This window comes from Arctopsyche grandis, chromosome 11 (genome assembly GCF_051622035.1).
Source record: "Arctopsyche grandis isolate Sample6627 chromosome 11, ASM5162203v2, whole genome shotgun sequence".
Classification (NCBI taxonomy): domain Eukaryota; kingdom Metazoa; phylum Arthropoda; class Insecta; order Trichoptera; family Hydropsychidae; genus Arctopsyche; species Arctopsyche grandis.
Window position 1 is genome coordinate 3,779,438 of NC_135365.1, and position 24,654 is coordinate 3,804,091.

The 24,654-nt window shown below is 32.3% G+C and overlaps 2 protein-coding genes across 2 annotated transcripts; one reads left to right on the forward strand and one right to left on the reverse strand.

Annotated features, from left to right (window-relative positions):
• Positions 1-5,171: 5,171 nt before the first annotated feature.
• LOC143919017 (kelch-like protein 41b) lies at positions 5,172-8,147 on the reverse strand. Its single transcript, XM_077441173.1, has 12 exons — positions 7,825-8,147; positions 7,610-7,750; positions 7,391-7,530; positions 7,141-7,316; positions 6,879-7,076; positions 6,645-6,809; positions 6,507-6,569; positions 6,276-6,431; positions 6,048-6,205; positions 5,763-5,979; positions 5,491-5,671; positions 5,172-5,421 (listed from the first exon to the last, which is right to left on the reverse strand). The coding sequence occupies exons 2-12, from the start codon at positions 7,720-7,722 to the stop codon at positions 5,297-5,299; spliced, it is 1,692 nt and encodes a 563-aa protein (XP_077297299.1). The 5' UTR covers positions 7,723-7,750; positions 7,825-8,147; the 3' UTR covers positions 5,172-5,296.
• Positions 8,148-16,102: 7,955 nt separating this feature from the next.
• On the forward strand, positions 16,103-22,726 carry LOC143919248 (uncharacterized). Its single transcript, XM_077441460.1, has 4 exons — positions 16,103-16,549; positions 17,109-17,198; positions 17,288-21,793; positions 21,894-22,726. The coding sequence occupies exon 3, from the start codon at positions 17,385-17,387 to the stop codon at positions 21,783-21,785; it is 4,401 nt and encodes a 1,466-aa protein (XP_077297586.1). The 5' UTR covers positions 16,103-16,549; positions 17,109-17,198; positions 17,288-17,384; the 3' UTR covers positions 21,786-21,793; positions 21,894-22,726.
• The last annotated feature ends 1,928 nt before the right edge of the window (positions 22,727-24,654 follow it).

Sequence of the window (24,654 nt, forward strand, 5' to 3'; positions counted from 1 at the left end):
TAAATATGACAGACAAAGAAGGTGACACACCACTCCACTATGCTGCTAAGTATAATGAAATTGAAGCAATAAAGCTTTTGTTGAGTTCGGGAGCACGTCCAAACAGAACAAATGCAAATGGTGAAACAGTGCTATATGCTGTCGTATTAAATGATGCTTTGGATACATTTGAATTGCTTCTGAGAAATGGGGCTAATTTCAATGTTCGAGATAAATATGATCGCTCGCTATTACACTATGCTGCAATGTATGGAAAGCTTAGAACTCTGCAAATACTAATCGATAAAAAGCTTGATGTAAATATGACTGACGAAGAAGGTAACACACCACTCCACTATGCTGTTAAGTATAATATAATTGAAGCAAGAGAGCTTTTGTTGAAATCAGGGGAATTCCCGAATACAACCAACTCAAAAAGAGAACAAGTATTCCACCATTTCGCATAAAATGATGGTATGAAGGAATTCAATAATTGCTTCTGAATGAGGGAGCCGATCCTTAAATACGAGATAAACGTGATCGCTTACCATAACGTTATGATGCAGTGAGTGGTAGTGTTTATATTTTGGAACTGCTTATTTATAAAGGTCTAGATGTAAAAATGATTGATAAAGACGGTAAAACACCATTTCAATTGGCCGTCTCTTCTGCTAAATTTGAGGCAGTAAAATTTCTACTTAAGAACAATACCAATCCAAAAATTGACTCTTCACAAAGATATACTTTTATAGATATAGCCGCTTATGGATTTGACCTCAATATCTTTAAATTTTTCATAATATTGAGCTTCCTTGAACATCCTTATATCTTTCTAAATATCCATTTATAAAATAAAGTTAAAAATCGTTCAGAGTATTTAACAATGATAAATAGTGAATGTGCAAGTGTTAATAATGGAAACTGACTTTGGTTTTGAAACATATAAAAAAAATGCAGACCTACATATGCAAGTTTATACATACGTAGATTGTTTTGTTCAAAAAAAAAGCGAATCGTAAGTAAAAAATCATTTTGAAAATGGAGTGCTAATTAATTGAACTTTAATTTTGAGCGTATTCACTTTTTGTTGAGTGAACATTATTATAAAAATAATTGAATGTAATAATGTGCACGAAAAACAAATTATCCAACTTTAGTTTAACATTAAATTAATTTAATGTATCATTTTTAATTTTAAAATTTGTTTATTTTTTTCTTGATTTGTTAACAATTTTTAAAATGTTTTTTATCTTTTTTTTTATTATTTATGTATTCTTTCTTTTCACCTGAATTATTATTTTTTTGTTAAAATGTTTGGCCATACTGTCGTTTTGGGCAACTGTAAAGATACTGTGGCAAAAAAATCTTTTAAAATAAAATAAAATAAATTATTCCAACATTTAACAAATATATTGCACAAGGGAAAATTATTATCAATGCAATAAATTTTTTTACACTATAAAATCACTAAATTAAAGTATCGTCAGTATTTCTTTTTCCCATGTCTGTATTTTTTTTCTACTAAAATTATTTTTTGTGATATATTATTTATACCTTGCTCATTTTTATTTGTTAAAAAAGGACCGAAAATGTTACTTACCAGAAAATAAATTCTAAATATTGCAATCAAACATTTTTCTTGTGATTTTATTATTTATTCAATCCTTTATTTATTTAATAAAATACCTCATTTAATTTCAGTCCATAATCAACGTTCCCTCTAATTTTTACTTTATCTATGTATGTACGTAGTAACAATAGATGAAGTTTTGTGATCATGCGAAAATTCGAACTCGAGATTTTGACTGATTCGAACTCAGAATCGATTACTGATCACGTTTTTATGATCTAGAAAAAATGTGTGTTTGTCTGTGTGTCTGTGTGTGTCTGTGTATTTTTTGAACACCGTTAGTCCTATCGAACTGAAACTTAGTATCGGTTACTGAAATTGTTATCGACACGACGTAAATTTTTTTCAAATTCTTAAGTTGACTTCCAGTTATAGGTGTCAGTTATAGGTGTCAGGTACCTCCCCTTATAGGTGTCCTCTTTTTTTTAAGTTTTCGAATTCAATTTTCTACCAAACTACTAACTGAATCGGACTGAATTTTTTTTACATGTATGTACTAGAAATAATAATTTTTATAATTTTATATTTTTTAAATATTTTTATCTGAACCGGAAGTAGTACTTTTTAGTTACTCTAGAGAATCGAGGTTTTTTTTATGTTTTTCTCAAAAGCCTTTTGGTTTATTTTTTTATTGTTTGTGCGGATAATCATCGCATCTGAACAGTAAATTTTAGAAGAAAAAAATTGTGGAAATAAATACCATACCTACATACTCACTTACTTTGCATTGATAAATGGATTCGCCATATTTTCATGCAGCAAAATAAAAACACTTCAGTCAACCAATTTTTTGCATAATTTCAAAAACAGCACTTATTCATTTGTCTCATCGAAAATACGAGGTAAAAACTTATGAACTATTTTTTGAAAAATGCTACAATACCCACATTTAACACACATAACATTCAGTTAATTAGTTAATCCATAAGAAAAATTACCGTAAGCCGGTTTCCATTATGTTTTGGTTTTTTGGAACCCCTTCCACATACATACATACATACATACTATGAACATATATGCAAATGATTTTTATTTAGAAAATGTCACGTGGATACATATTTATGTATGCATATCCTTTCCTTTCCATCATTTCAAAAGATGCAAGAACAATATCAATTTCTTAACTTGTTTTCCTCCTTTATTAGTTGGAAAAATATAGAGTGAAAAAAGAAAAAGTTATAGGCGTTTGAACAATTAAAATCTGACACCGTGAGATGGTGACGAAAAGGGATATAAAATAAGAAGAGGCTTAAACGAACAAACTGGACGTACAGTCTGAACGATCTATTCGGACAATGCAGTATTATCAAACGTGTCTATTACGATTTTTTTTCACCATCGTAATGGTGGACGTCGTTTCCACTTTTTTCATTTTCACGTTTGTTCATATTTATGAACAAACCGAGCACAATGGCAATGTATGAAAACGATCGGATAAGAACCCAAACTTCATCACACGACAAAATCATTTCTGAACTAAGAAGAGGTTTGTAATAAAAAAAAGCTGGAACATGGCACCGATCCCCGCAACTTGGATAAAGCAGGACACTCGTTACTGCACCTGGCCGCCGTGCACTTTCGATACCAGGCTGTTAATTATATTATCAGAAACGCAGAGGGCATTGACGTGAATGGCCGAGATGTCAAGGGCAAAACCCCTCTGCATTTGGCAACCAAGTGTGGAAAAGTCTCCATCGTTGGTCTTCTCGTCCGAAACGGGGGCGACCTAGCGCCACGAGCAAAAGCGGAAATAAGACTTGGCAACTAAATTTAACCGTGCCAAGATCATGGACTTCTTAAATTTAGGCCTTAAAATTGATTGATATATTTTTAACTGTGTGTTTTGTTTTCTTATTATTGGTCTAATCGTCCCGAATGAAGGCAGCACTAACCCCATGGGCAAAAGTGGAAACACGCTTCGAATTTAATTGTTTTAGTAAATATTTGTATGTTTTATTTTATTTGCATATTTTAATTCTTTGATATTTTGTTGTTTGTAATTATTTATAGAAAATTTCATTTTTATATTCCATAAATTATCGATCAACTTCTTAATTCAGTCGTGTCAAAGTCGTGGACTTCTTCGATTCGTTCTTGTGAGGTGATTTGAATACGTCATTTTGATGTACATATTTTTATATTACTTTCAATCAAATGGATAAATATGATTTTAACGATTTTTTTTCTTTTTATTTGATTACAGCCACTCGATAATCTCAGCGTTGAAATTTCTTCACCATTCTAATTCTACATTCATACGAATGCCATTTGCAAGGAGGAAAAACGCTTGTGTGAAGATGTTTCTTAAATAATAAAATAATTTCCTGTGATTTCATTTGCATTATTATAAAAAACATACTATAAATATAAACGTATACATGTACATAAATTATGTTTATTTTGATATGATTTTATGTATCTAATCTTGGTAAAATGCTTACATCATGTTTGAATTAACTTTTGCTTTATGTCAATTATTTATGCAAAATTTTATTCAATAAAAAATATTATCGGGTATACTCGTATAACTGAAAACTTTTTCGTTTGATATTTTGAAATTACGTATTTTTCCTATATTTCACTTCGCTTATTGGGCCGACACTATTTCTACATTCTTTTGATCGTTTTGAAACTATGCCATTTTGCGAACATAAGAATAATTAGTTTAATTTAGTTTAATAAACATCTTATGCTAAAATCTTCAAAATTATACAATATTTGTTAACTTACAGATAAGCTTGAGTTTATTGAAAAATATTGATACGGTCAATTTTGAATTAATCTTAGAAATTTAAAATCGTATTATTTAACAAGAAAAATTATAAGAAATGAAATATAAAAATTTCTGAATTGAATAAATGTGTGTTTTTAATAATTTTATATAATTGTAATCATGATTTAAGGATATGAAATATATACCAGCAGCGTGGTCTAGTGGTGAATGTTGAATTATTTCGTACTTGATGTTACGAGTTCGATTCCCCGCTAAGTCTCGTTGTTGGTCAGACCTTGATATGTCTAGGTCGATCGTTTCTTATCAGAATTTGACATTTTTTCTGATTTTCATTGAAACGATTCCTGTAAAATTGGCGTTTCCTTCCCAATTTTCTGTTGCAAACCTTTAGTTATTGTTATATCTTAGGTTTCGCCATATTGCTCACCATAGATGTCTCTGTGGTTGTTTATCGAATATAAAATTCGTATTGTTACATGAAAGTTATTTATCGTTATTTATCGTATTAATACGATGTTTGTAATATATGTATACTGACCATAGATGTCAGATATTTAGATTTACATGTATCTATATAATAATTATGTGGACCAGGAAGGCGCATTTGGGTTTTACCTGTTAAGCCTTCCTGGTATATTTGTATATATGTATGTATGTGAAAATATGTATGTAAATAAATAAATAAATGTTTGTATTAAATTTTAGCAACTGTCTCATTGATCAGCTCATTTGGATAGTATTATTTATTTATGTAAGAGCTTAGTAGCTAATTATTTGAAAAATCAACATTAAATATTCACAGAAAAATAAAATATATTTCGAGAAGTTGTTGCATATTATTTATTTATTCAAACATTTAAATACAAGGTTTAGACACATTAAAAATCCAAATATTACAAAAAACTGTACTTTAAATACATTTAATGATTATTTTATGTTAAAAATAAAGTCGATCAAATAATGGAATCATATGGAATGATATGTGCAACTGCGTTACTTCTCCATCTGCTAAGACTTGTTGAGGCTTTCCAAGATTTGCTTGTTTCGTCGTATTCCCAAACATCTTCGATAAATCCACCTAAAAATCAAAACAACAAATTAATTCCACAAGGCATGTAAATTCAAATTAAATTATATAAAAACTCACCCATGCTAAGTAGTTTGTTTTGGAAACAGCAGAGACTGATTCCTTTTGCAGGTTTTGGTAGTTTGGTGAATGCTGTCCACAGATTTGCAATCGGATCGTAATACTCCACACTGTCTAAAATAGTACCATTTAGCTCGTTCCACCCACCAACGACAAAAAGTTTCCCTTTGAATTCGGCGCTCTAAAATGGTGAAATCAAAATTGAGTTAATTTTATTTTGGAGAGTTTTCTATTATTTGCGAGAGTTGTCAATAGAACTAATTGATATTCACCGAATGGCGTTGTCTTGCCTGAATCATCTGAGCACGGTAAGTCCAAGAATTGGTCTCCACTGAATACATCTGCACTTTATTCGTTATTATATGTGTATTTTCAAATGAAACCCCACCTGTGACAAATATTTTGTCGTTGACAACAGAAACACTATGAAAAAAAACAGACACCAACAATGGAGCGATGATCTCCCAATCCCCAGTATTGCTGTTCCACCTAATCGAATTCAATAAGCATTAACTTCTCTTTCAATCGATCTGATTAAATGATTGCAATTGTATCACCTTTCCACTGAAGATAAAATGCCACTATTATAACCACCAATGGCATAGACATCTGTGGACGAATCGCGACGAAGTGTCACTGCTGAGAACCTATGACGAGCTTGATTTAAAGGTTTCAATGGATATTTCCTACCGCTTTTCAAATCAATGTATTCCACCTGAAAACAAACTAATTTGTTATATTCCGATTTCTCTAACCAGGTACTTCACAACACTGGAAAACGTTACTGAAGTCGCTGATTGTAATGCAGAATTCTTTCCGCCGATGGTAACGATCCAATCTCCTACGAGGACAGACGCAAAATCAGTTTTATTAACTCCAATATCTTTGGATAGAGTCCAACTTTTCATTAGTCCGTCAAATATATCGATGGTATTTGCCTCCTGAAAATACGAAATGCAATAAAATAATTAATTTACAATCCAATCAATATATTATACTTGTAATATAAAACTCACATCTATATTATGCCCCCCAACCAGTACTATTTTTTGTTCCTTTTTTCTACGAGGAGTGTCCTCCTGAAAACACAAAATGTAATAAAATAATTAATTTACAATCCAATCAATATATTCTACTTGTGATATAAAACTCACATCTATATGATGCCCCCCAACCAGTGCTATTTTTTTTTCTTTTTTTCTACGAGGGGTGTCTCTTTGAATGGAAGATTTATCATCCTTGTCTAAAATTGCTTGACTAATAGTGGTCATACACTCTGCACACAAAAGACAGAACGTCATTACTTCGCTGACGAGAAACTGAAAATATAATGTATTATTTGAATGATTTTTATTAATAAACTGTAACGTTCATTTAATTTAAAATACCTTCATCGAAAGCAAGGATAGCCTCACGGATGTCATCAGCTGTGCCAAGTATTTTTTACGGTTTGCATCGTCACTATTTATCCACAATGTCACAGCATTGAATACATATTCTTCGGAAGGCACGATCAAATAGTCCGATTTCAAGATTTCGATCACATTGAAGGCTGGCAGATTGAGAAAATCTTGAGTTTTGTGCAGCTAAAACAGAAATGGAATTGAAAAATATTAAAGTGACATATTTTTTTATTTAATCAATACTCACCGTCTCGAAATTGTCCAAAGTCAAATCCATTGCCTTTTTTATTAATTCGGAATCTCCCGATATTTTCAAAACGTCCAGACAGTTTGAAAGATCGACTGTTTTAAATTGCTTTGGAATTTTCACTTCGAGTCGGTTGGCTAGTTCCATTAATTTTTCGAAGTGATTTTCGTCAATACCTAAAATTATATTTCAGATTATTATATTTGAAGACGAAAATAATTGATTACTTTAGATGTTTATGAACTCGTACTTATTTCTCCAGTGTAACAATACTTCAGGATTGCTTCGATAACTTCGAAGTCAAAATCTGACAAGATGTCTTCCACTTCACCTTCGTTTGTCCCGAAGAATTCGCTGCAGGCCGTTAAAACGATCAAGTGCGCATATAATCTGTAATTATGAAAAAGTACCTATAGCTAAACTGACAACAATTTGGATTTTAAATATTTTTGGATTCGAATTAAGATACTTTCGGTCTCGAACAATAAATCCGGTGTCGTAACTCTTATCTCGTGTCATGGCATCATACAAATATGCTACACGTTTTGCAGCATAATCGGACTTCGGCTTCTTTACGAACATCTTGTTTGTGATTTTCTCTTAGTTTCCTCTTGAAAAAAAAGTTTAAAATTAAACATCATATGGAAGAACTATAGGTGCTTAACAGGATAAAGTTAGACTTACCAATTAGACGGAACAGCAGCGAATGATTAGAAGGACCGTCATTCCGCGGTTTTATTACCATAGATAATAGATAAGGATATTTTAACCCTGCTGTTGCATTGAAACGTACATATATCAATTATTTACTGAATCCGACATTCAAAATAACCTTTTTTATTTCTCATAAATGCCAAAACAGTGCCATGACAGGTGATCCTAAATTGACAATATGAGCAACATATATATTATATAAGAGTTGAATAATTAAACGTTAGTTTAGATCAGCGCCGTGGAGTCGGATCAAAATGTATCGACTCTGACTCAGTGGCGTACCTACCGCGCCCGCAGACTCCGCAATGCGGGGGGGCGCCGAGTCTCGGGGGGCGCCACAAAGCGGCGCGCCTTTTTTACGGATTATTTAATTTGTTCTGTAATTTCTTTGTAATATTTTTTTAAAAACCTCTTATTTTTCTACCTATTTGCATCTCGTTTTATTGTATGTACTATATGTACATACATTATTATATTTTGAATTCATCCTCATTGTGTAATTGATCTATGCCAATAGGGCTAGAAGACTGCCGTCTTTTTCCATTTTTTGAACGTCAGTGCCATTTTTCAAACTATTTTCTGAGAATTCTCTCTTATTCTTGTATATTTACGTAGTAACAATAGATGAAGTTTTGTGATGATGCGAAAATTCCCCTGCTTTTAACAGATTGTGCACTTCGATATATATATATATATATATATATATATATATATATATATATATATATATATATATTTTTTTTTTTATTTTTTATTTTTTTTTTTTATATATACCAGGAAGGCCTTACAGGTAAATCCCAATGCGCCTTCCTGGCCAATTACAAATGAATTGCGAGACACTGAATTGAATGAAGTCGTTGAATTGCGAGACACTGAAAAAACTCGCAAATTAACGAGACATCTATGAATTGTACATAAATTTTTATTGTACATCAATCAAATTTTTCAAATAGTGGTGACATAGTAGGTAGGAAGGATTTTTAGCCAATTTTTTTTTCCAGGAACCGTTTCAACAATGAAATCAGAGAAAATTGGCAAACTCTGATAGGAAACGATCAGCCTGGAGTCACAAATCCAGGTCTGACCAACAGCATACTCTGAAAAATTCATTTTCATTCAGGGATAGAACCCGGCACCTTCTTGACGGTAAGCAGAAGCTTAACGTCCGAGCTATGCTGCTGGCTATATATATATATGTAGGTATATGTACGTAAAAAGGTTTGAATTATTAATTTGGAAATTTATTTTACGGGACCGAAAGTGAAAAGGTCGAAAAAGCAAATATCGGAAGGCAAAGTTCGAAAATCAAAAGATCTTAAGTCGAAAGATAAAAAAATGGGTGCATGGTAAACGGTACTATGTACATATATCATATATATCAGTGGCATGCGGTGAAATTATATCTCTTTTGTCATACAGCCTTGTTTGATGTGCGCGCGTAGATACGGGAGGAAAAGCCTGCTCCTCTTGTTCCTGTTGTATCCTGCTCGCGAAAATTAAGCGAGGATGTACGAGGGGGGGGGGAGAGAGAGTTTTACCGCACGCCACTGATATATATACTAACCGTTTTTCATATGTATGCATGATAAACGAATATTTTCGACTTTTTCACGGTCACCCAAATATATGGGGGGGGGGGGGGCGCCTTAAAATATTTTGCGGGGGGGCGCCTGGAATTCACGCTACGCCACTGCTCTGACTTCTTATAATTTGACTCCGATTCCAACACGAATGATTATAGTAAGATCAACTTTTCTTTCTAACGTATAAAATTATTAGTAATGAAAATAATAACGATATTAAAAATTTAAAAAATGAAAGGAATGAAAAAAATCACTAAAAATTGATATGTTATCCAATTTATTGAATTATTGGTAATAAAATAGGTATACATAAAATACAAATAAGTATGTAAGGACATTCAAATACGTGCAATTCAACGATTTTATTTAGAATGTAATTAGAAGAAGGTTAAAATAAACAAAGTAACGTTTATTTTGAAAGATAAAAAAATAGGTTTGAGTATCCTTTTTCGAGTTTAAACAAATTATTACATGTGATTAATATGATTCAAATTAAAGTTCAACGTTCAATTAAATATCACCTTTTACATATTATACGTCACTGGCTAAGGATTTTAAATAGGTTTTTGATCTCTCTTTCCTATTATGCTGTACATTAACATTATTATAATATAATACTATGATTACTAACCAAATTAAATTAAAATTGTAAAATAGAAAATGACCAGTATATCAGTACCTATTAAAATAGATATAAAATGTATTGTGAACATAATTTCGTAATAATAAAAAGCATTAAAAAAAAAAAAAAATACGTCACTGGTTGAAACATCGTTGTTATAAGCTGCTGGCCAGATCTGGACTATATGTATCTGGTTTTTATTAATTGTATTTATAGATTTTTACCTATGATAAATCATGTTTATATTATGCTTTAAAGTAATCAATGGATTTGGAATTGCCAAATTCGCAAGAGAAAGGGGATTTCGATTATATTGAAACCGTTACAACAATAAGTTTGCAAACTCTAACAGGAAACTGTCGATCTGGATTTATTGATTTGAATACAAATCAATAAATACTGGATTTATTGACCGTCCACATCTTGCCAGGAGCGAAATATTGAGAAAATCGAGATACGTTGTGAATCAACTTTATAATAAACGTATAAACGTAATAAAATATATTATGTCTGGATTGGTATTGGGATTTATGAAATTTCAAATGATTGAATTGTTAATGCGATATTAATTTTTTTTAAACCAACTTCTTCTTTAAACCAAGATTATTACACAGATGTGAAATTATAACACAGAAAAACATGTTTTTACAATACTATACCTTTGTACTATTTTGTTTACAATAATAATGAAAAACCACATAAAAATAACCACTCATCTGATATTAAAACCATCGTCTTTTCACATATTACACACATTTTGGAATTGAAAATAAGATAATTGATAAGGAAAATTAAAAAGTTAAAAAGAGAATTCATTAATAACTGCAAAAATGTGTTTTCTTCAAGACAATTTCAATGACATTGAAAAACCGCACAAAAAAACAACCGACTATTGTTGATACTGATTTTAATTCAAGTATGTGTTATATTATACTAAATTCAATGCTTCAATGTTCACTCATTTTATTTTTATTTATTTAGCACATGTAAAATGCAACGTAACAATCCTTGAAATGATTTGATAAACTGAGAAAAAAGTTTTCATCCCGAAACAAATCAAGACATTTGGCAAGGTTTAAGGCAATTAAACAACTAAACTTCACTTTAAATGTTTGAACCTTGACTTGAAAGTTTAAAATGGAACTTTACGTTTTTATTTTATATATGTACGTAGTAACAATAGAAATTTTGAACTCGGGATTGATGAATGATCCGTTTTTACTTACCTCCTTTACGTTTATAAAATTTCTAGCTATTACAATTTATTCTTAAATTTTTTTTTTTTTAAATTATTTTTTTTTTATTTAATTAATCTAATTTTGTATTCAAATATTCTTCAAATATCAATATTTGTAGGTATATATACACAATGTGACATCTATGACGGTAATGTGACAATGTGACATCTAAACGGTGACATCTATGACGGTACGGCAAGCTACCATAATCTATCTTCAACCTTTTCGCCTTGATATGGCCATTTTAGATTTTAATTCTTTAAACGCCTATAATTCACTCTATATTTTATAAAATTTGCTCTATAGGTTCTTGTTATCTCTAATATTTAAATATTTATAGTTTTAAATCTCATATGTATATATAAACTTCAAATTTGGCGTCTAGCTTCATGTAATGTAATACACGATATATGTATATTGATTTATGGCCAAATATGTCAAATCTGACATTTCACGGCTAAAAGTATATCTCTTCACGGAGTATTATCTGCGAGAAGTTATGTTGTATCTAATTGTTAATATGATTTACAATAAGTCACCGTACCCGAGATTCTGGATATTTGATAAGCATTGTATACGATATTTTATCTCCAACGTAATGGCAGACGATACACTAACGTATATTGAAGACCAAAATGAGCAATATGGCAAAGTATGAAAACGATCGGATAAGAGACAAAAATGACCACTAACACGAAAGCCATGTGAAACGTAAAGGAGGTAAGTAAAAACGGATCATTCATCAATCCCGAGTTCAAAATTTCTATTGTTACTACGTACATATATAAAATAAAAACGTAAAGTTCCATTTTAAACTTTCAAGTCAAATACGGTGACACGCCACTCCTCTGTGCTGCCATGACATATAATAGAATTGAAACATGTGATTCATTCTTTGAATTGGGAGCATATCGTAATAGAGCAGAAGCACTAAAGCTTTTGTTGGAATCGGGAGCTAATCCAAAGGCAATAAACGCAAGAGGTAAAACAGTACTCTATCATCTCGTGAATAACGATGCTGTGGAAGACTTCAAATTGCTTCTTAAAGAAGGAATCAATCCCAAAATTACAGATAAAAATAATCGGTCGCTATTACACCAGGCTGCAATATTTGATAATGTTATCATTCTGCAATTGCTTATCGATAGTGGTCTTGATGTCAATATGACTGACAAATACGGTGACACACCACTTCTTTTGGCTGCCTCTTCTGGGAAATTTGAGGCAATAAAATACCTACTTGAGAACGATGCTGATTCGAAAAACGTCTCAAAACTAGGAGAGACCTTAATACAAAAAGCTGCTCATAGATGTGATCTCAATGCCTTTAAATTTATCTTGGAATTGGGTTTCGATCTAACAGCTGTTGATTTAATGGGAAATTCTTTGTTGCATTCAGCTGTACATGGGAGAAATGCAGATATCATTGAGTTTTTGATAGAAAAATAAATCCTTCCAAATACTGCTAATACATTTGGATGCACTCCACTACATGCTATTTCTTCAAGCAGCCAGTTCGTCACACCCCATATAGTTAAATTACTAATTAAAATGGGCGCTAACCCAAATGCAATGAGCAAATCGAACTGCACGCCTCTGCACTTCGCATCAATCGGAAATAATTTTACAGCAGCAACTGTATTGATTGAAAAAGGTGCTAAAATCAATATCCGTAATAAATTAGGCCGATCTGCTTTACACTACGCTTCATCAAAATGCCATTGGAAAATTATGCGACTTCTTCTGCAAAATGCGGCTGAAGTTAACGTGTTTGATTCTAAAGGACGAACACCACTACATCATCTTTCACGTAACGGTAAAATTGAAGATGTGAAACGATTGCTGAAATATGATGCCGATCCTTGCAACTTAGATAAATCAGGCCTCTCACTGCTGCATCTGGCCGCCGTGCACTTCAGATACCAGGCTGTTGCTTATGTTATCAAAAATGTAGGAGGCATTGACGTGAATGGCCGAGATGTTAAAGGCAAATCTCCCTGCATTTTGCAGCCAAGTGTGGAAGAGTATCCATTGTTGGCCTTCTTGTGCGAAATGGAGGCGACACTATCGCCATGGACAAAAACGGAAGCACGCCTTTAGATTTAGCAAATAAATTTAACCGTGACAAAGTTATAGACTTTTTGGGAGGTGAGTTTAATACGTCATTAAGATTTTCTTTGCGTCAAATTGATTTTTGATTTTGATTAATTTATTTTCTATTTACAGCCCTCGATAATCTAAATACTGAAGAATCTGCACCAAACTAATTCTTCATACGTATTTCTTACCAAATGCATTAAAAGGAACAATGACATTGTCTAACATTATTTAAAGATATGTACATAGCTGTAGTGTGAAAATGTTTCTATCTTTGTTAAATAATTAGGTTTTAATGTATAATTTTTACATTTTGACCACAGAAGTGAAACAAAGGACTCTAGCATGCATTAGAAATTTGAACATAAACAATAAATAATGTGTACATAATTTTTGCTTTATTTGACACTAGCTGAACCTGGCATGCGTTGCAATGCCAAAATAGCCCATTCAATTCCCGTTCCCATTCTCGTTCCTGTTCCCATTTGACGGGAAAACGCAGGCAGCGAACACATTTGAAATTATTCAATTATTTATTTATTTTACCCTAAAAACATTTGAAATTATTGCGTTGCAATGCCATTCATTCCCGTTTTCCCGTTTTTCCCGTTTCCGTTCCTGTTTTTCCACGAATAAAGTAGATGTTTTTCCGATGCGTGAGCAGACCACATATTCCGGTTATTTTCATAAACTGCTTTGCAGTAAAAGAGTTTCCAGTCTTGCATCCCGTTGTTCGTCTGTTTCTTTCGTGCTTGAGGTGTAAATTGACCAATCGCTTTTCGTTTGGGTGGCATAATTAATTGAATGTTTGAATTGGTATTGTAAATATTCCTTTGTTTTCAATATGTCTGACGAATACGGTGACACACCTCTCCTCTGTGCTGTGAAGAATAATAGAAATGAAGCATTAAAGTATTTGTTAAAATCGGGAGCACATCTGAATACAAAAAACCTAATCGGAAAAACAGTATCATTTCGTAGAAAAACGTGCCGTGAAGGAATTAAAGCTGCTTCTGAGTGAGGGAGTCGATTCCAATATTAGAGATAATAATAATCAATCGCCATTACATTCGGCTGCAAAGAGTAGTTGTGTTGAAATTCTGCAATTGCTAATAGATAAAGTTCTTGATGTCAATATGGTTGACAAATTCGGTGACACACCACTTTTCTGTGCTGGTAAGAATAAAAAAATTGAAGCATTAAAGTATTTATTGAAAGAGCCCATCCAAATATAATAAATCCAATAGGGGAAACACTACTACATCATTTCGCAGAATTTCATGCTGTGGAGGGATTCAAATTGCTTCTGAGTGAAGAAGCTGTTCCCAATATTCGAGATAAAAATGATCAATCGCCATTACATTCGGCTGCAAAGAGTGGTAGTGTTGAAATTCTGCAATTGTTATTCAATTGTAGGTCAATTTCAAAATATTAAACTCTTACTGGAACATGGTGCCGATCCTCGCAACTTGGATAAAGCGGGTCACTCGCTGCTGCATTTAGCCGCCATTCACTTCAGATACCAGGATATTCTGTATGTTATCAAAAACGTAGGAGGCATTGACGTAAATGATCAAGATGTTAAGGGAAAAACTCCCCTGCATTTTGCAGCTGAGTGTGGAAGAGTCTATTGTTTGTCTTCTTGTGCGAAATAGAAGTGACATTAGCGCCACGGACAAGAGCGGAAGCACGCCTTTGGATTTGGCAACTAAATTTAACCGTATCAAGGTTATGGACTTTTTGGGAGGTGATTTATTTGTGATATTCATTTTTTTAATTTTCTATTTACAGCCCCTCGATAATCTAAATGCTGAAATTTCTGCACCAAATGAATTATTTATACGTTTTAAAAGGAACAATAACGTTGTCTAACATTATTCGCAGATATGAAGCTGTAGTGTGGAAATGTTTCTTTGATTTTAAAATAATTATTTTTTAATGTTCAAAAATACATTTATATACCTATACATGTGTATATATAGGTATGTGTGTGTTGTGTTTATATATAGATTATATCTTATCTAAAGTTGATATGTCTTCGATCGTGTCAGAAATATTTTATATAATCTGGCGCTACTCAGGGGTCTACTTTAGGACCCCTATTACTTACCTGATAGCTTTACCAAAGAGTTATTTAAATCATCTCATATTTGCTTATCACTTTTTATCCTAAACTTGCCATTCACAACCACATAAAGATGTTTATTTTCGTCAACTTTCTCGATCTCCTCGTCGATTTTTCTTGAGTTATGTATGACTATTCCCTAATCCGTTGTCTTCTCGTTTGATTTTCAAATCGCTAGTGTGAAGCCAGCTAGAGTATAATGCTATTGTGTGGAATCTACATATGTATGTATGTATATTGAAAAGAGTAGGGTTATTATCCATATATCTATCCCACTCCTTTCTTTTGGGAATAATTCCCACAAACTTGGGAGAATATTCTCATAAATTTGTTTTGCTTTCCAGTTTCTACGTGAACAGGTGTCATGTCCTTCCTTGCTGGGAAAGTTGGGACTTTCATGTCTCTATAAATGAAATCGTCACTACCGTGCCTGAATGTGATTCTTTCAACCCCAGCAATCGAAGGTTATCAGAGATTATTTTTACTTATGGATTTGATAAACAAACATCCATAATCTTATCAACTGAAAAGTAAATAAGAAAGGGTCAAAATAACGTTTTTCATCGACGATAAATTTCAATTTAGTTACTCCAGTTTTTCTTTTGAAGTAGATCATTCAGTGGTGTTACTAATGTAATAAGGCTTTTAATTGAGTTTTTAAATGTAGTTTTTAAAATAATTACAAAATCATGGATTAAGTGGAATACATAAAAATTAATTAAATAAATACATATTTACATACAATTAAGTGGTATAGGGTAAATAAAATCCTTACTCTTGTAAATATTATATTAATCAACATACGATGTAATTAAAAACATTAACGATTACGTATGTAATTAAAAGCATTAATAATAGAATTGTAATAAAAATATCATTGAGGTTGTGACAGTACATATATAAATATTAAGGATTAAAAATCAACATAGTGAGAGTTATATAAAATTTTATTTCCAAATAAAAAGTGCACGAAGTCATCTGCCTGGCTCTCCTGAAGAAGAAATATTTAAATTGCAAAATTATGACAAAGGTGAATACTTCAGAATATTTCTAATAATAATTTAAATTTGAATCAAGTAAAATTCGGTGGCCGTATATGTTCCATAGAAAGATTACAATTTCTAACATATTATAATAATCTATTATGATACGTGTGGAATGATTACCAATCTTAAATGTATATATGTAAATTCGTACATGCATATAATAATATGGGCTGAAATTCTTTGCAGTTAGATAAATCTAGCCGTTTTTTAGCCAACTGTTGATCATTTATGAAGAATGCTCTAACTAAGGTGGCTCAACACCGTGCATGATAACGATTTTTAAAAAAGGGGAAAGCTGCGAAATAATAATTACATATAATCATCTATTGTATGCCCTAGTTCTCGAGCTCTTTTTTTATAAATTAAGTTAAAAACTCTTTGCAGCTGGGTAACATCGCTCTATCGGAAATGCAAGAATGCGATATGATAATTATCCATTCTAATCAGTTTAATGTGAGCTTTGGATCACTAAAAAGCGTGAAATAAATAAAATGTAATAAAAAAAATTTACTTTTAACCAATAAAACATTTCAAATATTTCAGCAATCTAAACGAACTGAATTCCTCTCAACTTCAAAAGGTCAACTTAAGGTTTCAAAAGTTTCAAGAATCCTTATCAGCGTTCACTAGATGGTACGTATTTTTAATGAATACCTTAAGAATTAATGAATAAAACATGTCTTTGAAGGCTGTAAACTAATCGCGAACTTTTATTTCCATAGCATTGATATGAAAAAATTAAGACACCGTTTGAAAATACACGTCATTTTCGAGATTTTCAGCTGCATTTCTTAATCTTCAATTGATTTTCTGCAAAATATGGCATCCAACAGCAGCATTGCTCCCGGAAAGGGTTCTGAAAATCTATTTCTGCTGCCTATGGAATTGTCATTTGGCGAAAGATTAACGAATTTTGTCCGACATTTTGTAGTTGAATTGGAATCGACGTTACAGTTACATTATGATATTCTAGAGGGTAATATTAACAAATCGGGACTTATGCCAAAAGTTATTGAAACGACAATAGGATTGTTTGCGAATCACTATATCGGCAAGGGAGCAGATAAAGTAGTTAAACTTTTTCAAACACCCTTGAAAAAGCCATTTGAGGTTATTGAAAAAAATAAATCTTTGGAGTATTACCAAATAGTCTACAGCTTCCAACAATCAAAAGAAAAAGGAAGGCAACTGTTTGTGGACATCGCCATTGACGTATTTGCATGTTTCGAATTTCAATTTGCTGGCATCACTTCTAAGAGAGGAGATCAAAAGGCGATTCAAAGAGTAGCGAGGGATGCAGCACAACGATTCTTAAACGCGTTCAAAAGTAAAGAGGAGCCTAATAGATATAGTTCAATTTTTAATAAATTTGAAAAAGGATGGATTAAATTTAGAGAATTAATCACACCTAAATTGCCTGTTGAAAAAATCGGCTACGAAATGAACGCCCTAAAAGCAGTAGCGGGAAGATCTAAGCCAAAATCGGAATTAATTCCTGATGAAATTTGGAAACCTGGTTTTGATATATCTTTCAAATGTATTAAGTGCCATGCACAATGTCAAAACAAAATAATAAGGGATTGGAATACATGCCATTTGTTCGAAAAGGTTGGAGTCGCAGAAAAAAGCATATCTTCGGATGAATACAAAGTGTATTCCACAAGTAAATCTGATTGTGACAAATACGGCTATCGGCTTCCTTTTCCAGATGAAAAGTTAAATGAAAGCAATGTCTCTAAAATGTGTGAAAATACTTGCATGCATCCAGAAGTTTTGAAAAGTAGTGAATTTTACAAATCAAAACGAGAAATAGCATTCAAATTAATTAATGATGATGACCAAGTTAGAATTCAGCGGAGAATTTTAATATTGGCTGAAGAAATTAAGACAGATTTTGTACAATTCAAAGATACACATAAAAATGAAAACCGAGATCTATTGATGACAATAGACACATTTAATGCCGAATTGACGAAAATCATTACCAGACATCATAATGATATTCTGAAACAATTCACAACGGCAGAAGCACACCGTAACTTAATAGCAATACAAAACAAAGCGCTTCTTCAACTAAATAAAAGGGAAATCGTATCACAAATGACAGAAGTATTCGCATCACAATTCAAAGATTTGAAAGAAACATTTAGAAAAAAAACTGTAAAGATTGAACGAGTTTTATTCCGCGTGAAGAGTCCTGCAATATCATTTGAGGGAAGAATAAAAGAATTGGGAAAACTACACCAAGCATTGGGAAACAAAATAACCGCTGTGATTTCACAGACAGCCTCAATCGTTGGTCTGGGTGGGATTGGGAAAACGGAATTAGCGAACAAATACATTGAAGGATATATGGAATATTATCATAATATTGTATTCATCAATGCGGAAAAGAGTGAAACTATATCGGAGTCGTTTAAGACGTTAGCGAAAAAAATTGGAATTAAGTTGATTTCTAATGACGCAAGAGAACGAGATATAGCAGATGTTGTGGAAGATATTTACAGAAATCTTATCAATGGCGGAATCACACTTGTGGTTTTTGATAATGTTGAAGAATACAAAGACATAAAAAGTTTTATTTTCGAAAATAATTCCAAAAACAGTAATCATGTATGCACGTTGATCACGTCTCGATATAAAATATGGGATATAGGAGATAAGGGCGTTATTAAAGTGATTGAGTTGAATATATTTACAGAAGATGAAGCTATGAACTATCTAAGAAAATCCTTAGAAAACGAAAATGACGATGATTTGAAAACATTGATGACTATGTTGGAAAGATTTCCGTTAGGGCTCAAACAAGCAGTTGGATATATTAAACAGGAAAGTCAAAAATCAAACACTATGAAAAATTGCAAATCCTTCAATGTTCAAGATTACGTTTATTTATATAAAGAGAAATGGAAAGAAGTATTCCAAAAGGGATTTGGTATAGATGACGATTTGTATGAAAAAACAATAACCACTACATCGAGAGTCACGATGCAAAAAATTGTAGAGTTCGGTGAATGTGGGAAATTAGCTTTATCGGTATTAAATATCATGGCATATCTGGCTTCCGACAACATCGACATTGAGGAAATATTTTCAAAACTTGAAGAAGATATTGACAAATTATATGAAGCTGTTTATCTACTTCATGGTTACAGTATGATCAACAATGAAAAGGGGATAGTGAGTGTGCATCGGCTGGTTCAGAAAGCTATTCAAATATACTTAATCGAGATGAAGGACGAAGAAAATACTCTGAGTGAAGCGTTAAAGCTATTAAAATGTAGCGATTTTGAAGAGCATGTGGTGAGTGTATGGGAGCATTCGTCTAATTACCCTCAAATTGTGAAAAGCAATTATAATCATACTGAGTATGGTCCCTTCGAAAAAACTCCAATTGAATTATTCATAACTTACCGTTATGATACTGCTGCGATCAGAAGAATATTGAGACATGTTAAATGTGATTTAAATACTTACATGCACATTGCTTGTCAATATAGCAATTATGAGGTATTTCGATTTTTGATCGAAAAAGGGGCTGATGTCAATTATAAAAATAGAAACAACGAAGCATCGCTACACCAGGCAGCATTGGGTGGTAATGTTAAAATCCTACGATTGCTTATAAATAAAGGCTTAGATGTTAATGTGTCTGAAAAACACGGTAATACACCACTCATCTTTGCTACTAATTATAACCGAACCGAAGCAATAAAGTTTTTGTTGAAATCAGGAGCCAATCCAAATGCAATAAATTCAAGAGGAAAAACAGTTCTCCATAATCTAGCATTCAATGACGCTGTGGAAGAATTCAATTTTTTTCTCAGCCAGGGAGTCGATCCCAATATTCGAGATAAAAAATATCGCTCGCCTTTACATTTTGCTGCAATGGTTGGTAGTGTTAATATTCTGCAATTGCTTATCGACAAAGGTTTTGATGTCAATATGGCTGACACATACGGTAGCACACCACTCCTCTATGCTGCTATTTATAATAGAACTGAAGCATTTAAGTTTTTGTTGAAATCGGGAGCCAATCCAAATACAATAAATGCGAAAGGAAAAACAATATTGTATCAAATTGCAGACAATAATGCTGTGGAGGAGTTCAAATTGCTTCTGAGTGAAGGACTTGATCCTAATATTCAAGATATAAATGGTCGATCTGCATTACATTGGGGTGCAATTGGTGGTAGTGTTAACATTCTACAATTGCTGATCGATAAAGGTCTCGATGTCAATATGGTTGACAAAAATGGTGATACACCACTTCACTGTGCTGCTGAGGAAAATGTGACTAAATCAATAAGTTTTTTGGTAAAATCAGGAGCCAATCCAAATGCAATGAACTCCAAAGGAAAAACAGTACTCCATAATATCGCATACAATGATGCTGTGGAGAATTTTAAATTATTGCTGAGTGAAGGAGCTAATCTTTATATTCGAGACAAAAATAATCACTCGGCATTACATTGGGCTGCAATGGGTGGTAGTGTGAACATTCTGCAATTGCTAATTGATAAAGGTTTTGATGTCAATATGACTGGTAAAGACGGTGAAACGCCACTCTTCTGTGCTGTTAAGAAAAATAGAGCTGAAGCATTAAAGTTTTTGCTGAAATCGGGAGCCAATCCAAATGCAATGAGCAAATCGAACTGCACGCCTCTGCACTTCGCATCAGCTGGAAATAATCTAGAAGCAGCCACTGTATTGATAGAAGAAGGTGCTGAAATCAACACCCGAAACAAATTAGGCCGATCTGCTTTACACTATGCTTCAACAAAATGTCATTCAAAAATTATGCGACTTCTACTGGAAAACGGGGCTAAAGTTAACGTTTTTGATTCCAACGGACGAACACCACTACATAATCTTTTATGTAGCGGTAAATTTGAAGATTTGAAACTATTGTTGAAATATGACGCCGATCCTCGCAACTTGGATAAAGCAGGTCACTCACTGCTGCATATGGCCGTCGTGCATTTCAAATACCAGGCTGTTGTTTATGTTATCAGAAACACGGCGGGCATTGACGTGAATGGCCGAGATGTCGAGGACAAAACCCCTCTGCATTTGGCAGCCGAGTATGGAAGAGTGTCCATTGTTAGTCTTCTCGTCCGAAATGGAGGCGATGTTAGCGCCATGGATAGAAACGGAAATACGCCTTTAGAAGTTGCAAATAAATTTAACCGTGCCAAAGTCATGAATTTCTTCAATTGACCAGAAAGGTGATTAGAATCATTTTGATTTATATTTTTTGCATTTATTTTCTGATTGCTGTGATTTTAATGGTTTGCTTTATTTTTCTCATTACATATGCATATGTAGGTCTGCTCGTTTGAAACGAAGGCAACACTAGCACCTTGGAAAAAAGAAGAAATATGTCTTTGGATTTATTTTTTTATTCAATATTGGTATGTTTAATTTTATTCGCATGTTTTGAATATTTTTATTAACCTTTTGTTATATTAAATTATTTATTGTAATTTTCACTTCGAAGTGATTTTTTCCCATACATAATATCGATTAAAATAATATTTTGACTGTGGTTGATTTTAACTCCACGTTTTTCGATTTTTCTTCCACTATTTTTTTCGACCCCTTAAACATTAATGTAATAAAAATAAAAATAAAAGTCACTAAATTTATTAAACTGGAAGTGGGATTTTTTCCTCTTTATTGAACTGAAATTTTATATATAACTTGTTGTATATAAAATTTGGTAAGCATCCGTCAACCAGAAGTGGCAGTTTACTCTTGTTCGATTTTTCTTCAACTTCACGAAAAAATTCAAGTATAATTTCTTTTCACACCCCTAAACTATGTACTAACTTAGACTTGGTATGGTTTTGGTCAAAATTTGCAAACCGAAAGTAGTATTTTTTTTTAAAACAATATTTCATCGTTTTATTTTGACCCTTAAATTGTTTTTATTTTCTTGATATTTATTGTGTATAATACTGATAGTAATTTTAAGTATTAAAAAAAAATTAACAAAATCGGACAAACGGAAGTAGAACTTATGTCTTGTTCAAATTTCTATACATTTGCGCTCAATTTGTATCAAAAATGCTATCATAACCGGTATGTGTGAACTTGTATGTACATATGTTTAATTATCAAATTTTATTTTGTATAATAAATTTCCGTTATATTATTATATTTTTTTTCTTTTTATTTTTCTCATATACATATACGAAAGCACACACACATATATAACCATTTTTATTTATTTATTTTTTTATTATCGTCTATGATTTCTCCCTCTTCACGATCTTCCCTTACAAGAATCCCCACATATGTATATACAGGCAAAAATAAATTAATAAATAATCATAAAAAACAGAAGTATTAACATTATAATAAAATATAAGTAATAACATTATATAAGAAATATCAAATAAGCAATACATAATATGAAATTTCTTACATCTATGTACAGCCAGCATCAGTCGTAAGAATCAGTCTCGTGACAAAATCGAAATTTGGTTTGAATCCGATCTGATGAAGTTGAAGTTTGGGTTCTTATCCGATCGTTTTCAAACTTTGCCATTTTGCTCGGTTCGGTCATCAATATAAGTGGAAATGACGTCCGCCACTACGATGGTGAAATTTAATCCTAATAGACACGTTTTAAAATACTGCGTCTTCGTTCAAAGTGACGTCTAACGTCCACACTGTCGCATTTGTCCACATTGTTCTGATCGCTTTTTCCCTTTTTGCCCCCCTCTCGCTATGGCAGATTGAGAACTTTACCATACTCATGATCAAAGTTTACGAAGAGAATTGGTGATTCCTCAATTAGGTTTTTTTATATAAATTTATTTTTTATATATCTTAATATTATATACAAAACTTAGATGAGGTTAGTTTTTAAAAAACTTTTTTTTACTACGGTTTTTTTATAAAATATTTTTATCCTTGACGGGGAGGTTATTTGCACGGAGGCTTTTTGACCGGGGGTATGTGCCCAGGGTGTAAGTGTCTTAGAACCGATATACATATATGAATATATGTATGTATGCAATAAGACTGTTCAGTATAAGTTATATATGAAAGAAGTTTTGAGTAATGTAAAATAGTAACCTTATTTAAAAAAAATAACAAAACCTTCGGATAAATTTTCTCAAAAATCGCATCTATAGGTACATACATTCAGCAATCATTTTGTAAGAGCAGTACGTGCAAAATTTTCCAGGTGGGATAGTGGCAGTCTCATAACGGACAGCCAGTCTTGTCCCACAGGGAATTGTTCTCGGAAAGCGACGTCAAATCTCTACGATAAAGCCTTTCAAAATTACGCCACGACGCTTTTAATTACAGCCGCAGACGACAAAACTTTCCCTCGACGTTTTGTCTATTAAATTTTGCATATGAGCTCACGGTGTTGTATCGCGAGTCCCGAATACTACCTGATATATATACATATGTACACATGTATATAATATGTAAAATAAACTAGTCAGTCTGCGATTACACACCGTCGTAATATCATCTGTTTACTTGGCGTCTATCCTGGTGCAGTGTGCTATTGCATGTTAATAATGCATCCGTGAAAACCATTACGTTGCGTTGCATTGGCATAACAACGTGCATAATACATACATATGTAGATGCACTGGGTATCGATCGACGTAATTGTAATGGAAATGAACTTAAAAGCATATTTATACGGAATGAATTGCAAAAATGTAAAAATCTCATGTAAATTTATCAAACACATACATACATAAGTATGTTGCATTAAAAGATTCATCTCAATTCGTATGCCATGTATTTACCTGAAAGGTTATGGATTCAATTGACTAAAAAATATGGGCATATTAAAACACTATTATGATTGATATTTTAATATCAAATGAAAGGTACATATGTACATATGTACATAATGCTAAATTTGATTTTTGATTTTTAAATGCTTTTTATTATTACGAAATTATGTTCACAATACATCTTATATCTATTTTAATAGCTACTAATCTACTGATCATTTTCTATTTTACAATTTAATTTAATTTGGTTAGTAATCATAGTATTATATTATTCTAATGTTAATGTACAACATAATAGGAAAAAGAGCTCAAAAACT

Bases quoted from the DNA above. Each gene is read 5' to 3' on its own strand.
- LOC143919017 (XM_077441173.1), bottom strand. From the start codon at position 7,722: ATGTTCGTAAAGAAGCCGAAGTCCGATTATGCTGCAAAACGTGTAGCA. The intron at 5,672-5,762 runs GTGAATATCAAT...TCACCATTTTAG, and splicing joins AGGCAAGACAACGCCATTCG to AGCGCCGAATTCAAAGGGAA. The intron at 5,422-5,490 runs GTGAGTTTTTAT...TTTGATTTTTAG, and splicing joins AAACAAACTACTTAGCATGG to GTGGATTTATCGAAGATGTT.
- LOC143919248 (XM_077441460.1), top strand. From the start codon at position 17,385: ATGGCATCCAACAGCAGCATTGCTCCCGGAAAGGGTTCTGAAAATCTA.